The 13,967-nt window shown below is 39.9% G+C and overlaps 1 protein-coding gene across 1 annotated transcript in view; it reads right to left on the bottom strand.

Moving 5' to 3' along the window:
- ptprn2 (protein tyrosine phosphatase receptor type N2) overlaps positions 1 to 13,967 on the bottom strand; it is a 419,224-nt gene that overhangs the window by 256,878 nt on the left and 148,379 nt on the right. Inside the window, exons 10-11 of the mRNA XM_036596937.1 lie at positions 13,478 to 13,905; positions 5,426 to 5,512 (exon numbers count right to left, since the gene is read on the bottom strand). Of these exons, the coding sequence (XP_036452830.1) occupies positions 5,426 to 5,512; positions 13,478 to 13,905 (515 nt within the window). The remainder of the gene's footprint in view (positions 1 to 5,425; positions 5,513 to 13,477; positions 13,906 to 13,967) is intronic.

The raw sequence follows: 13,967 nt of genomic DNA, 5'->3' as shown, positions 1-13,967 counted from the left end.
TTAAAAAAACACACACACTCAATTCAGCTGATGAGCTCATCCCCCAAACCCTCTGAGAACTGGGTCAGGTGTGTCAGAGCAGAGAAAACTGAGAAATGTGTAGAGGCTCATGAGGCTAATGTATCCAACAAGCAACGAAAGCCTAAATCCCACCAATTAGCATAGTGCAAACCATGGACATGCACAATTACAGACCTGGTCCATCTGTTTCTCTGCACCCTGTTCTTCAGTGGTCAGGACCCCCACAGGACCCTCACAGAGCAGGTATTATTTGGGTGGTGGGTCATTCTCAGCACTGCAGTGACACTGATGTGGTGGTGGTGTGTTAGTGTGTGTTGCGCTGGTCTGAGTGGATCAGACACAGCAGTGTCGCTGCTGGACTGAGAACCAAAAACATCCAGCCAACAGCGTCCTGTGGGCAGCGTCCTGTGACCACTGATGAAGGACTACAGGATGACCAACACAAACTGTGCAGCAGCAGATGAGCTATCGTCTCTGACTTTACATCTACAAGGTGGACTGACAAGGTAGGAGTGTCTAATAGAGTGGAGAGTGAGTGACACTGAGGTGTTTAAAAACTCCAGCAGCACTGCTGTGTCTGATCCACTCAGACCAGCGCAACACACGCTAACACACCACCACCACGTCGGTGTTACTGCAGTGCTGAGAATGATCCACCACCCAAATAGTACCTGCTCTGTGAGGGTCCATGGGGGTCCTGACCACTGAAGAACAGGGTAAAAGGGGGCTAACAAAGTATCAGAGAAACAGATGGACTACAGTCTGTAACTGTAGAACTACAAAGTGCACCTATATAGTAAGTGGAGCTGATAAAATGGACAATTGGTGCATGTCGAGTAATATAACGTTGTCATCAGTGATAGTAGCATCAAACTGTTATATCATTATACATAATCTACCTTGACAACTCATGACAGGATGTAGCATCTGCCACGATATGTAAATGTCAGGGTCATGTCAGTGTCATGTAGCGGAGTCCAAGTGAAGTGATACCCAAGACAACTTGTTCTGAGAAACTAGGTTTATTAAAACTGCTGAAGATTCACAGCAGGTCAGGGAATGGAGTGGAGAAGTGCTCTGATAGAAAATGAGGAGATTATTGCTGCGTATGAAGGACACTGGCTGTGTTTATTCAGTGGTTAACTAAGGCAGAAAGCACTTTGTGAAGAGTTATCGGCCTTTCAGTGCAGTTTTGTGGAACACGATGAACAGAGAGCTTCGGTTTCTAACACAAACACGCACTCGTCTCCAAACACTCACTAATTAAAGCAGAGAAAGGTTAAAATAACACACGCCCACGCGCACTCTACACCAGGAAGACATAAACACACTTAAACACGCACACACACACGCACACGCACACACGCACACACACACACACACACACACACACACACACACACACTCATATTCTGACATATTATTATTGTTGTATTACCATCTTTGTGAGGACTCACATTCACTCACATGTAATACTGTAGATGAATAAAGCTAAGCCTAACCCTAAACCCTAAACTCTTCTTCCTCTAAACCCAACTCTTAACCCTTTTTTCACAGCAGCCTTCATATACTACATTTCCACTCATTTTGGAGGACATGCTTCAGTTAAACTAGTTTTTCCTTCAAAAATTTTTATATACACTGTAACACTGTTACTGGTCAGTAACAGTAACACTGCCTGTAACAGTAGCACTGTAACACTGTTACTAATCAGTAACAGTGACTGTAACAGTAACACAGTAACAATGTTACTAGTCAGTAAAAGTAACATTGACTGTAAAAGTACCACTGTAACCATGTTACTAGTCAGTAATAGTGACTGTAACAGTAACACTATAACCATGTTACTAGTCAGTAATAGTGACTGTAACAGTAGCACAGTAACATTGTTACTAGTCAGTAACAGTAACACTGGAACAGTAACACTAATGCTGTTACTAATCAGTAACAGTGACTATAACTAACACAGTAACAATGTTACTAGTCAGTAACGGTGACACTAACTGTAACATTAACACTGTAACAATGTTACTAATCAGTAACACTGACTGTAAAAGTACCACTGTAACAATGTTACTAATCAGTAGCAGTGACTGTAACAGTAACACTGTAACCATGTTACTAGTCAGTAATAGTGACTGTAAAAGTAACACTGTGACATTGTTACTAGTCAGTAACAGTAACACTGACTGTAACAGTAACACTGTAACAATGTTACTAATCAGTAGCAGTGACTGTAACAACACTGTAACCATGTTACTAGTCAGTAATAGTGACTGTAACAGTAACATAGTAACAATGTTACCAGTCAGTAAAAGTAACACTGACTGTAACAGTAACATAGTAACAATGTTACCAGTCAGTAAAAGTAACACTGACTGTAACAGTACCACTGTAACAATGTTACTAATCAGTAGCAGTGACTGTAACAGTAACACTGTAACCATGTTACTAGTCAGTAATAGTGACTGTAACAGTAACACTGTAACAATGTTACTAATTAGTAGCAGTGACTGTAACAGTAACACTGTAACAATGTTACTAATCAGTAGCAGTGACTGTAACAATAACACTGTAACCATGTTACTAGTCAGTAATAGTGACTGTAACAGTAAGATAGTAACAATGTTACCAGTCAGTAAAAGTAACACTGACTGTAACAGTAACACTGTGACAATGTCACTAGTCAGTAACAGTAACATTGTAATGGTAACACTGCAGCACTGTTATTAGTCAGTAATATTGACCATACCACTAACACTGTAACACTGTTTCTAGTCAGTAACAGTATCATTGACTGTGTCAGTAACAGTGACTGTTACAGAGATTTTCTGCTTTGTGATAAGGCTGCTATAAAAGCATTATATAAATAAATCTTGACTCCACTTGAAATAACCACATCATGGAAGATGTCATATGTTGTCAGGAGATGTCATGAGAGATTTAGTCCAGTAATATAACACTGTTTTGTTACCATTACTGGTAATTGTCATGACAGACGCCATAATGTCATGACAGCTTCTGTCATACGCTAATGTTTATAGCCATAATGACATCAAACATTATAGTAACTATCATGACAATTAACAAAAATGGTAACATGACACTGGATCCTAGTGTCTATGGCATCATTAATCAATGTAGCAATAAAGTGCCACCATAGACATCAATAAAAGTGTTTTTATTGTGTTAAAATGCTGTGTTTACTGTGTCAGTTGTACAGATTTGTTTGATAGGAAGAAAGCTGCAGTTGTCTGTATTATCTTTTTGTAGAGAGGTGTGAATTATTTTTCACACCAGGGGGTTCTGACCCCTCCCCTTTCACCGCTCATTCCTAACTAGTAACTCAACACAGAGTTACAACACATTTCACACACAGAGAAACGACAGTTTCTTAGTTCGTCTGATTACAGAGTTACAGGGAAGAATATTTTATCTAGTCTTTTTAATGAAAACCTTCTGAGCCTGAAGAAAGAGGTTAAATACATAAATAAACAAGTAAATAAACTTCAGTCGAGCTAAAGAAAAAAAATTCTCATGAAGAGCAGCCAACAAGTCCCCACAAGTACTAAACGTTTATATATTCCTGGGTTCCCACAAATACTCGTGGTAGTATTTCTATCTTTTTGAGGACTTAAACTTCCTGAAGTTCTACTGTTGATGAATAATGCTAAGCTTTAGTTTAGCTTTGTCAAACTAATAAAACCTAAACTGTGCTAATTGAAGATCAAGCTGTAAAACAGGATTTGCTAATTCTCAGTATGATTCAAATTAATCCTGGATTTTCTGAATCACCATGGCAACATATGCTGCATTCCTAACGTACTCAAGGGCTGGTCAATTTTGAGATTTCAGATCATAAGCATCTGAAGGCTGAGATCCTGACCAATCAGGGATTGCCTTCCGACGAAGCTATATTTCGGGTCACTTTTTTTTGTAATTTGTGGCATCAATCATGCTACAAAAATGATTTTTAAAGGGCTGATATCCTACAATTTTCTTTTTATTGGCTGGCTCTGATCTTCAGGCCCTCAGTCAGCACTGCATTAAAAACAGACACAATTCTGTACTGGAAATCATTGCCTGGACTCAGAAACACTTCCATAAACCACTGTCTGTGAATACAGATCATCGCTATATCCACAAATGCAAGTTAAAACCACCATGCAAAGAAGAAACAACATAAAAACAGGATCCAGAAATGCTGCCACCTTCTCTGGGCCCAAGCTCATTTAAAATGGACTGAGGGGAAGTGGAAAAGTGTCCTGTGGTTTGACTAATCAAAGTTCGAAATTCCTTTTGGAAATCATGGATGCCAAAACTTCCAGGCTAAAGGCCATTCAGCCTGTTATCAGTGCACAGTTCAAAAGCCAGTATTTATGATGGTATAGGGGTGCATTAGTGCACATGCCATGAGTGGCTTGCACATCTGTGAAGGCACCATCAATGCTGAGCAATATATACATGTTTTGGTAACATATGCTGCCATCCAGACGACGTCTTTCTCAGGGAAGGTCTTGATTATTTCAGCAGGACAACACCAAACAACATTATGCACATATCACAACAGCACGGCTCCATATTAAAAGAGTCCGAGTGCTAAACTGACCTGCCTGCAGTCCAGACCTGTCACCACTGAAAACATTTGCCGCATTATGAAATGAAAAATATACCAAATGAGCTCCTGAACTGTTGATCAGCTGAAATTCTATATCAAGCAAGAATGGGAAAACATTTCACTTTCTAAACTACAGCAGTGTCTCCTCAGTTCCCAAACACTTACAGAGTGTTGTTAAAAGAAGAGGTGATGAAACACAGTGGTAAACAGGCCCCCGTCCCAACTTTTTTGGAACGTGTTGTTGGCATCAAATTCAAAATGGGCATTTCTTTTTCAAAAACAGTCAAATTTCTCAGTTTCAACATTTGATATGTTGTCTTTGTACTATTTTTAATTAAGTGTACGGTTTAAATGATTTGCACATCACTGCATTCTGCTTTTATTTATATTTTGCACAGCATCCCAACTTTTTTGGGAACAGAGTTGTACATAAACATGAAGAACATAAAGCAGTCATGACTCCAATGAGCGCTAACGCTGTTGTCGGTGGTGACAGCTTTATATTTTATTGTTATAATACTTTCCTTCCCACATATTTACACAGTATAGTTAATTTTCCCTTCTTTGAAAAATAAGCCACTCGACTCCTCCTCATGTTTAACGCGATTGGCTGTTCATCATAAACGCTGTGCTTTCATGTGCACACTCGCAGGATTAATCACAGCCTGAGCGTCACTAAGCCTGAGTTAACAGAGAACGCTCAGCCTCACAGCAGCACTGTTAAAGAGGAAACCTGCTCATAAAATCAGACATAAATCCTGTTATAAATGGTGTTCGTGTACTTACGACAGCTGCAGGAAGTCAGTGATGTGCAGCTTCACTCTCTCGGCCAAAATCTCCATCAGATTCAAACCCTGATCTGTGGAGAGAGAGCTACATACAGAGAGAGAGAGAGAGAGAGAGAGAGAGAGAGATTAGAATTAAAAATATATTGAATTAAACAGCACATCGCTCAGTAGGTATCAGGGAAGCTCAGAATCGGCAGAGTTTTGCTTAAAACTTGAAAATCGTCCAGTTTCTTGTTTTTTTTTCTGCTTTAGAAGGTGAATAATGAGTCAGCTTATGTGCACTAATAGAAAGTTCTGGAAGTGTTCTGCAGTGTTTCCTTCAGCCGACACAGTGTGCTAATAAAATCAGCCACACACCAATCTGGCTGTTAAGAAATCAGAATCAGCTGTGAAAGTTCGGAATCAGTGCATCGCTAATACACACAGCACCACTGAACCTGTTCAGTATGGATCAGTACAGTCATCAATCTGTAAGGATTCAGGAAATCAGGAAATCACGTTGGGAGCCAAAACATTTTATGTCCATTTTACCATCTTGGCTGTAAATATGTCTCAGTATGTGCTGATGTTCTAGTATAGACTAAGAAATATAAATGAAAACACAGACTTACTTTGCTCTGCTTTAAGCTGTAGCTCAGATATAGTGTTTTTCTCACATCTCTGGCAGGAAACTTTTCAGCAAAAGTATAATAGTTTCTTGTAAAATGTCTCTCAATGTTCGTCTTTTTACGAGGCTGAAGTCGCTTCTCATTCGCCAGCTTCTTGTTTGAGTTTCCATCTTAAATGGTGCCTGAGCCACCAGAATGTAACTGTTGCACCATTTAAGGTGGAACGGGAAAATTCGAACAAGAAGGTGGCGAATGAGAAACGGACTTCAGCCTTGCGACTTTTTAGTGTTTGTCAGTTTCTCTCTGCAGATTAAATGTATCAGGAAACCAGCTGATTCACCAGCTAGAGTGTTTCTCTTTGCTATTTCGTTAGCTGCTAGCTAGGCAAAATTGTGTTGCTATGGTGACCAGCATTCTGCACACCAACCTTCAGGGTCAAAGGGTGAATTAGCAGTTCTACATTAACTCCAGGGTTTAAGACCATTTACTGTTGAACTGTGTTGAACGATCAGCAGAGCTTTATTTTACTGTAAAGGAGGATTATTTTATTTTTACCTACAAATCTGATTCTGCTGTGGAGCCACAACAGGACAGTAAAAGAGCCGCATGAGGCTCCGGAGCTGCATGTTGCCGCCCCCTGGACTACATGAATATAACTGAACTATTGCACAACTGTAAAATACAGAAAATTAAAAAACACTACATTTGTTATATGTTTAAGTTTGAAAACAGCACCAGAGTTAAAAAAAAAAGGCATTAGAATGATTCAGTGCACCATGAAGTCTCAATTTTCACCATGATTTGATCTGATTTGATTGCTATTTCAGGAGGATTCAGAAATATTTTTTAAAAAATGACCTTTTTATGCAATAGTGGAACAGCTAGTGTTGTTAGAACTGGACTTCAAAAGGGTGCTCATTGCAATACGTCCTTTGGTCAAGTCGTTTATAGATGGCTTTAGTTGGTGTAGCGTAGTGGGTAATAACAGGGCCGAAACAGGGACCAGAATATTAGCTGGAAGGTGACCTACATCTCATAGAGAACTGACTTTTTTTTTATTTATTTTATTTTTTTTCATAAAATCATTGATCATTTTTTACCCATTCATACACTATGTGGACAAAAGTATTGAGACACCTACACATTATACCTACAGGAGCTTTTATGAATCCCATTCTAAATCCATAGACATTAATATGGAGTTGGTCCCTCTTTACAGCTGTAACAGCTTCCACTCTTCTGGGAAGCTTCCTACAAGATGTTGGAGAGAGTCTGTGGGAATTTTTGGCGACTCATCCAGAAGAGCATTTGTGAGGTCAGACACTGATGTTGGACGAGAGGGCCTGGCTCACAATCTCTGTTCAGTGGGGTTGAGGTCAGGACTCTATGAGGGCCAATAAAGTTCTTCCACACCAAACTCACCCAGTCAGGCCTTTATGGAGCTGCTTTGTGCACTGGGGCTCAATCATGCTGGAACAGAAAAGGTTCTTCCCCAAACTGTTCCACGAAGCTGGAAGCATAGAATTGTCCAAAATGTCTTGGTGCTGAGGCATCAAGGTTTCCCTTCACTGGAACTAAGGGTTCTAGACCAACCCCTGAAAAACAGCCCCATATCATCATCCCTCCTCCACCAAACTCTACAGTTGGCAAAGTGCAGTCAGGCAGGTAACGTTCTCCTGGCATTCACCAAACCCAGACTCGTCCATCAGACTGACAGATAGAGAAGCTGATTCGTCACTCCACAGACTACGTGTCCACTGCTCCAGAGTCCACATGTCGTGAAGCTCCTAACGTGCAGTTCTTTTGCTGATGTTGCTTCCAGAGGTGATTTGGAAGTCTTTAGTGGGTGATTCATCAGAGGATAGACACTGTGAGCTTCAGCACTCAGCGGCCCACCCTGTAAGTTTGCATGGTCTACCGCTTCGTGGCTGAGCTGTTGTTGCTCCTAGATGCTTCCATTTCACAATAATAGCACTTACAGTTGACTGGGGCAGATCTAGCAGGACAGAAATCTCACAAACTGACTTGTGGCAGAGGTGGCGTCCTACGACAGAGCCATGTTTAAAGTCACTGAGCTCATCAGTACGACTCATCTACTGCCAGTGTTTGTCTATCGAGACTGCAAGGCTATGTGCTTGATTTTATCCCCCTGTTAGCAATGAGTGTGGCTGAAACACCTGAAATTAATAATTAGGAGGTGTGTCCCAATACTTTTGTCTATATAGTAGTTGTTATGGACCTTTTTCTTTCATCTCTTTCTTTCCCATCCCATTAGAAAGTCAACAAAGCATCTCATTTGAGCAGACTTCTGGATATGTAACCTTTCTTCCTTTCTTTGGTTACCTGTATTTAACCAGATTAATGATATTGAGATTAAATGCTGGTCTTTACCACCAGCAAAGCCAAATTAGAGTCACAATCAAATCAAAAACGAGAACGGAATGATACAGTTCTTTAACAATTATCTTAAAATCAGTCTAGGAGATAAAATGCTCCGATTTCAGATGTTTCGGCAGATCATTCCACACAGATGGAGCTCTGGGACTAAACGCTGCATCGCCATATTCAGAGAACCTGAGACCTGTATTTGGATCAAAGTGCATACTTCACTGAATCATATTATAACTGATAATAAAACTGACGCAGCTGAATCTCCACCATTAGCCTGCTGTATTTTCACGCCTTTCTAGTCAGTCCTGTGGCTCCCGTTAAGAGAACAGGCCTGTCGGCGGTGCGGTGGAGGAGCAGGTGGCTCTGCAGTTCAGATAAATCACCTGCATTTTCCTACAACACACCAAACAATAATGTGTAAATGGGATTCCTGCAGAGTGAGATAGCTTTATGATAAGAGCTGCACACACACGGACGAATCGGTGCGCTCGCTTTCTCACACACACACACACACACACACACACACACACACACACACACAAACACACGCGCACAATTACACCCAAATGAGCACACGTGTACAAACACACATGCAGGCGTCTCACGCAATAAAATGTGAGAATTAAAATCTCCTGGAGCTTTTACTCTATTTTTCTTGAAGATCCACTATTGGGCATCCAAACCCCCTCCCCCTGCAACCCTCTCTCCCCCCCCAACCTTCAAAGAGCCCAAAACCCACATTAGTTTTCTATGTCTTTTCTCTTCCGAGGTTCACTTTTAACATTTGTGTCATTTTACACACCAATTAATTCATTTTTACGTGACTATTTTCCAACCTCTCTTTATCCCTTTATCACTTAAACAGGCTGTTTTTGTTACTGTGCCTTTAAGAATGATACATGTAAATTAGCTCTGTCCTCATTGGCTGTCCCGCATTGCAAAATAGCCCAGACTGAAACACTTCTTATGACTTCAGCGTGAGTGAGTGGAGCTAAACGGCTGTAAGCTAAATAGGCAGATAAATGCAATTAAAAAAAAAAAACAAAACAAAAAAACAGTTCTATGCATGGTGAAATCATTCTTCAGATTGAAGGAGAGTGTGTTGTAGATGGTTCTATATAGAACCTTTTCGAAAAGGGTTCTATATAGCACCAAAAAGGGTTATTACTTGACATCATAACAATAGCAAAACCCTTCTGTGCGATATATAGAACCATCTACAACACACTCTCCTTCAATCTGAAGAACCATTTCTTTGAGTGTTCATGGTTCTACACAGAACCTCTGTCTTTACCAAAGAACCCTTGAAGAAGCATCTTTTTTTTCAGAGTGTACTGAGACAACCTAACTTTATCCTATTGTATTATTATTATTATTATTATTATATAAATTTACACCAATTTACACCAAAATGACTAACAGGTTCTAGCTATTAAGCTGATAAAGAACATATTCTTCATTATTCATTCATTCATTCATTATCATAAATGTTTGAAGTGACGAAGTGGGAAGTACAAACATACACTAAATGTAATGTCACCTCTGGCAAGTTAACCCTCCATTGCATGATGTTGCTTCAGGGCAACAAACTCATTTTCCTCACTTTTCAATAAAATTTTACATATTTAAAGACAATAATAGGATTAACAATAAAGGGAAGAGCTTGAGTAAGTCAATAAAATCATGTACTTGGTCATACTATCTCTTAGTGCGCACATTTAAACCTCTTTTTCAACATTTAGTATCAATTTTTTTGAGAATTTGCAGAAATGTGTTTGTTGCCTAGAAGCAACATTGTGCGACAGTGGAATGGATTTAGCCAGTTACAAGCCAGGTGTCACCACTTCAGGGAACACGGATCTATATAATTTCTTCTCATTGTCGCACAATGTTGCCCCAAGGCAACATACTCCAAAAAGGACCTCTGCACACATTATGTCTTTTAAATGTTTTTGAATTTAATAATCAGGTCTAAAAAAAACAAATCAAGGATCATTTTATGCAAGAAAAGTGTTTTATATATATATATATATATATATATATATATATATATATATATATATATGTGTGTGTGTGTGTGTGTGTGTGTGTGTGTGTGCAGTACAGTGTTAAATGGCATAAACTGGGTAAGTTGTTTGGCATTAAAATAAGGACACAAATACAATGCATAATCATTTTACATTATATAACTATCTGCTACTTTTTACTCAAAGTAATTACTTAGTACTGTGGAGTTTGACCCACCTTACCTCTAGTTTTTATATGATGGTGAAAAACTGAAAAAAATATGGTTTTTTTTTGACTTCGTCTCAAAACGTCCTGCATTTACTTCTCCATGAACATAAAAAATCATCTCAAAACTGTTGCAAAACAGTGTCTCAGATATCAGACGGCAAATTCATAACCAGTTCATGTAGTAACTTTCTGTGAGGGAGCTTTTAGAGTCAGTCACCTCTTCAGACGTCTGGTTCCTATCACTACTCCCAATTCTGTCTCAGTAAGTTTAAAATTTCACATCTGACTTTGTTTACATCTTGATTGAATTATGCAGAAATTTGGAGAAATGAGAGGAATTGCCCTTCATTAGCATCCCTGACCACCCCAGCTGTGGCCTGTGCAGGATCAGATCAGGTCAGCGCTGTCCCAGTTTGAAAACTCAGTCCATTAAGAGGTTGATAATGAAGTGCTGAGGTGTGAAAGGCAGGTGTGGCTGAGCAGGGGAGGCACTCCGGTGTGAAGTGTTGTGGGTGTTGGGTTTAGTCCCAGTGGAGCGGCTCTCAAACTGGGGAGCAGAATTACTATTAATTGTTAATTTTTTAGTGGCTACAGAATAATTAGAGATTTTTACACAGTGAGAATCAGGGCTGCTCAATGTATCGTTTGATAATCATCACTGTGATTGGCATTTAACAATACTGACATCACAGAAAGCTGAACTGTCCAAATTTTATATAAAGTTTATACTTTTCTTAGTCTTGATAGTATTTGTACTCAGATTTCACTTAGTCCTAATAGTATTTGCACTCAGACTGGTCTTAGTCTTGATAGTATTTGTATTCAGACTTGTCTTAGTCTTAATAGTATTTGTACTCAGACTTGTCTTAGTCTTAATAGTATTTGTACTCAGACTTGTCTTAGTCTTGATAGTATTTGTATTCAGACTTGTCTTAGTCTTAATAGTATTTGTACTCAGACTTGTCTTAGTCTTGATAGTATTTATACTCAGACTTGTCTTAGTTTTGATAGTATTTGTACTCAGACTGGTCTTGGTCTTGATGGTATTTGTACTCAGACTTATCAGGGTTTTGATAGTATTTGTACTCAGATTTCACTTAGTCCTAATAGTATTTGCACTCAGACTGGTCTTAGTCTTGATAGTATTTGTATTCAGACTTGTCTTAGTCTTGATAGTATTTGTACTCAGACTTGTCTTAGTCTTGATAGTATTTGTACTCAGACTTGTCTTAGTTTTGATAGTATTTGTACTCAGACTTGTCTTAGTCTTGATAGTATTTATACTCAGACTTGTCTTAGTTTTGATAGTATTTGTACTCAGACTTGTCTTAGTTTTGATAGTATTTGTACTCAGACTTGTCTTAGTTTTGATAGTATTTGTAGTCAGACTTGTCTTGATGTTGGTCTTTGGTCTTATTTAAGTCAATTTAGTCTTTGATGTTGTTTACAAAGTTATTTCCCAATGTTTTCTTCTTTTAACAGAAACTAAAATGCACTGACTCATATTTAAGTAACTCCAAACCAAATAGTTTATGTTTAATTTAGTCATTTGGCACTGGCTGGGTTCAGAGTGAGCACTGAACGCCAAGAAAACTCAGGGCACTGCTGCACCATCATCTTCTGAAAAACTGAGAAAACGTCCCCACATCAGACTAAATTTAGAAAAGGACTGTTGGAGCCAGATTCTAAACTTTTTATCCACATCATCTACACCACATTTGTGTGTAGAAGAAGAGATATTTGTATTTTTGCCATGTTTTGTTTGAAAAATGGTATTTTCAGTGCACAGTTTCTGTTTATTTGCTTTATTTTTTTTTAGTTTAACATATTGGAAAAAATAACACATAATATATAAAATTGTCACGCTTCCCTCCAGCCTGACTGGAACTATGGCCGCCTCAGACTGCGTTTCCCAGAACCCATTGCTCCCTCACATGATTCAGGACTCCAGACCTCTAATCAAGTTCACCTGTTCTCATGTGTATTTAACCTGTCAGTGTGCATCGTTTCTTTGGGAAACATCGTCACTATTTGTTGTGCGTACTGAGCCTTTCTCTATGTCTGTACGCCTGTTCACGTGTATGACCTGTTCAGGTTACAAGCCTCGTTGCTCAAATCCGATTTTTCGCTCAAATCCGATCTCTCTGACACGATGGTTCACACTGGTTTAGGTAAGAGACTCAAATCTGTCATTAATGTGATGAACCGGCGTCCTGAAATGACCCTCATGAGCTCATCCTACTCAGTAACGTCACGTGAATGAATCACGTTCATCATCAGCACAAACTAACGAGCAGAACGAGCTTCGCTGAAAAGATCATTAACTCTGATCAGCTCTCAGCTTCATTATTAGAGTGAGACGAAGGAGAAAAAGGTGAGATGAGCTGCTTTTCCACCGTTTACAGGCTTTAACTTCTGTTCGGTGCTGCTGCCATGGTAACGCTGAATGATGGTGCAGGCACAGTGGAAACAAAGCACATGAATTCAGATCTGAGCGTCTCATTAAGGTCGCATGGCCACAAATCGGATACGTATCCGATCTAGGACCACATATGGTAATGGTAATGTAATGTAAACGTAGCCTTAGAAAATCAGCTAAACGTCATTTGGCCAGGGGCACCCAAACTTTTGCACACGGCTGTATATTCAGTGGAAATTTATGAAAATGCCTGAGAAATGCTCACAGCAGACGACTGCATATACATACAGTTCAACTTCAGATGAATAAACAGGTTAGCGACTCTTAAAGTAAATGATAAGAAGCTCTTTGCCGGTCAGATGAGAACCAAACAGAAGAACCGATTTAGAGAACTCACTCTTCAGTGATGATGTATCCAAAGTAGCCGTCATGCTGGGGGCTGGAGTACGCCGCCACGTCCACCCTAAACTTCTCCTCCACGTGTGCACCTTTCTTCTTCTCCACCTCCTCTTCCCCCGCCATGTTCTTCTTCTGCGGTTCTTCTCTGGAGGAGCCTTTAGCACCATAGAGCCACTGGTCCACCTCAGCATCGCCCAGATGATCCAGATCCAGAGTGTCCGGCTCCATCTTCTTCTTCATCAGGTCCAGCTTGGTCTGGGTGGTCCGGCTCTGGATGTTCTCCAGTCCGGCAGGTTTCGAACCCCCCAGGTCTCCAGGGAAGTTTGTAAAGCCCAGAAAAGGCACTTCAGCTTGGGTACGGTCAGCAGCCTTAGGGCCTGAGCTCCGGTCCAGATACTCCAGCAGCTCTCGGATAAAATCTTTATCCTACACAGAGCAGATAAAGGAGGTAAGGGTTAAAACGTGAGTTCAGGTTCATGTTGTCCTCC

This window comes from Colossoma macropomum, unplaced genomic scaffold (assembly GCF_904425465.1).
Source record: "Colossoma macropomum unplaced genomic scaffold, Colossoma_macropomum, whole genome shotgun sequence".
In the NCBI taxonomy this organism is placed as follows: domain Eukaryota; kingdom Metazoa; phylum Chordata; class Actinopteri; order Characiformes; family Serrasalmidae; genus Colossoma; species Colossoma macropomum.
The sequence above is the reverse complement of the archived record's forward strand: the minus strand, read 5'-3'. Positions and strand labels throughout refer to the sequence as shown.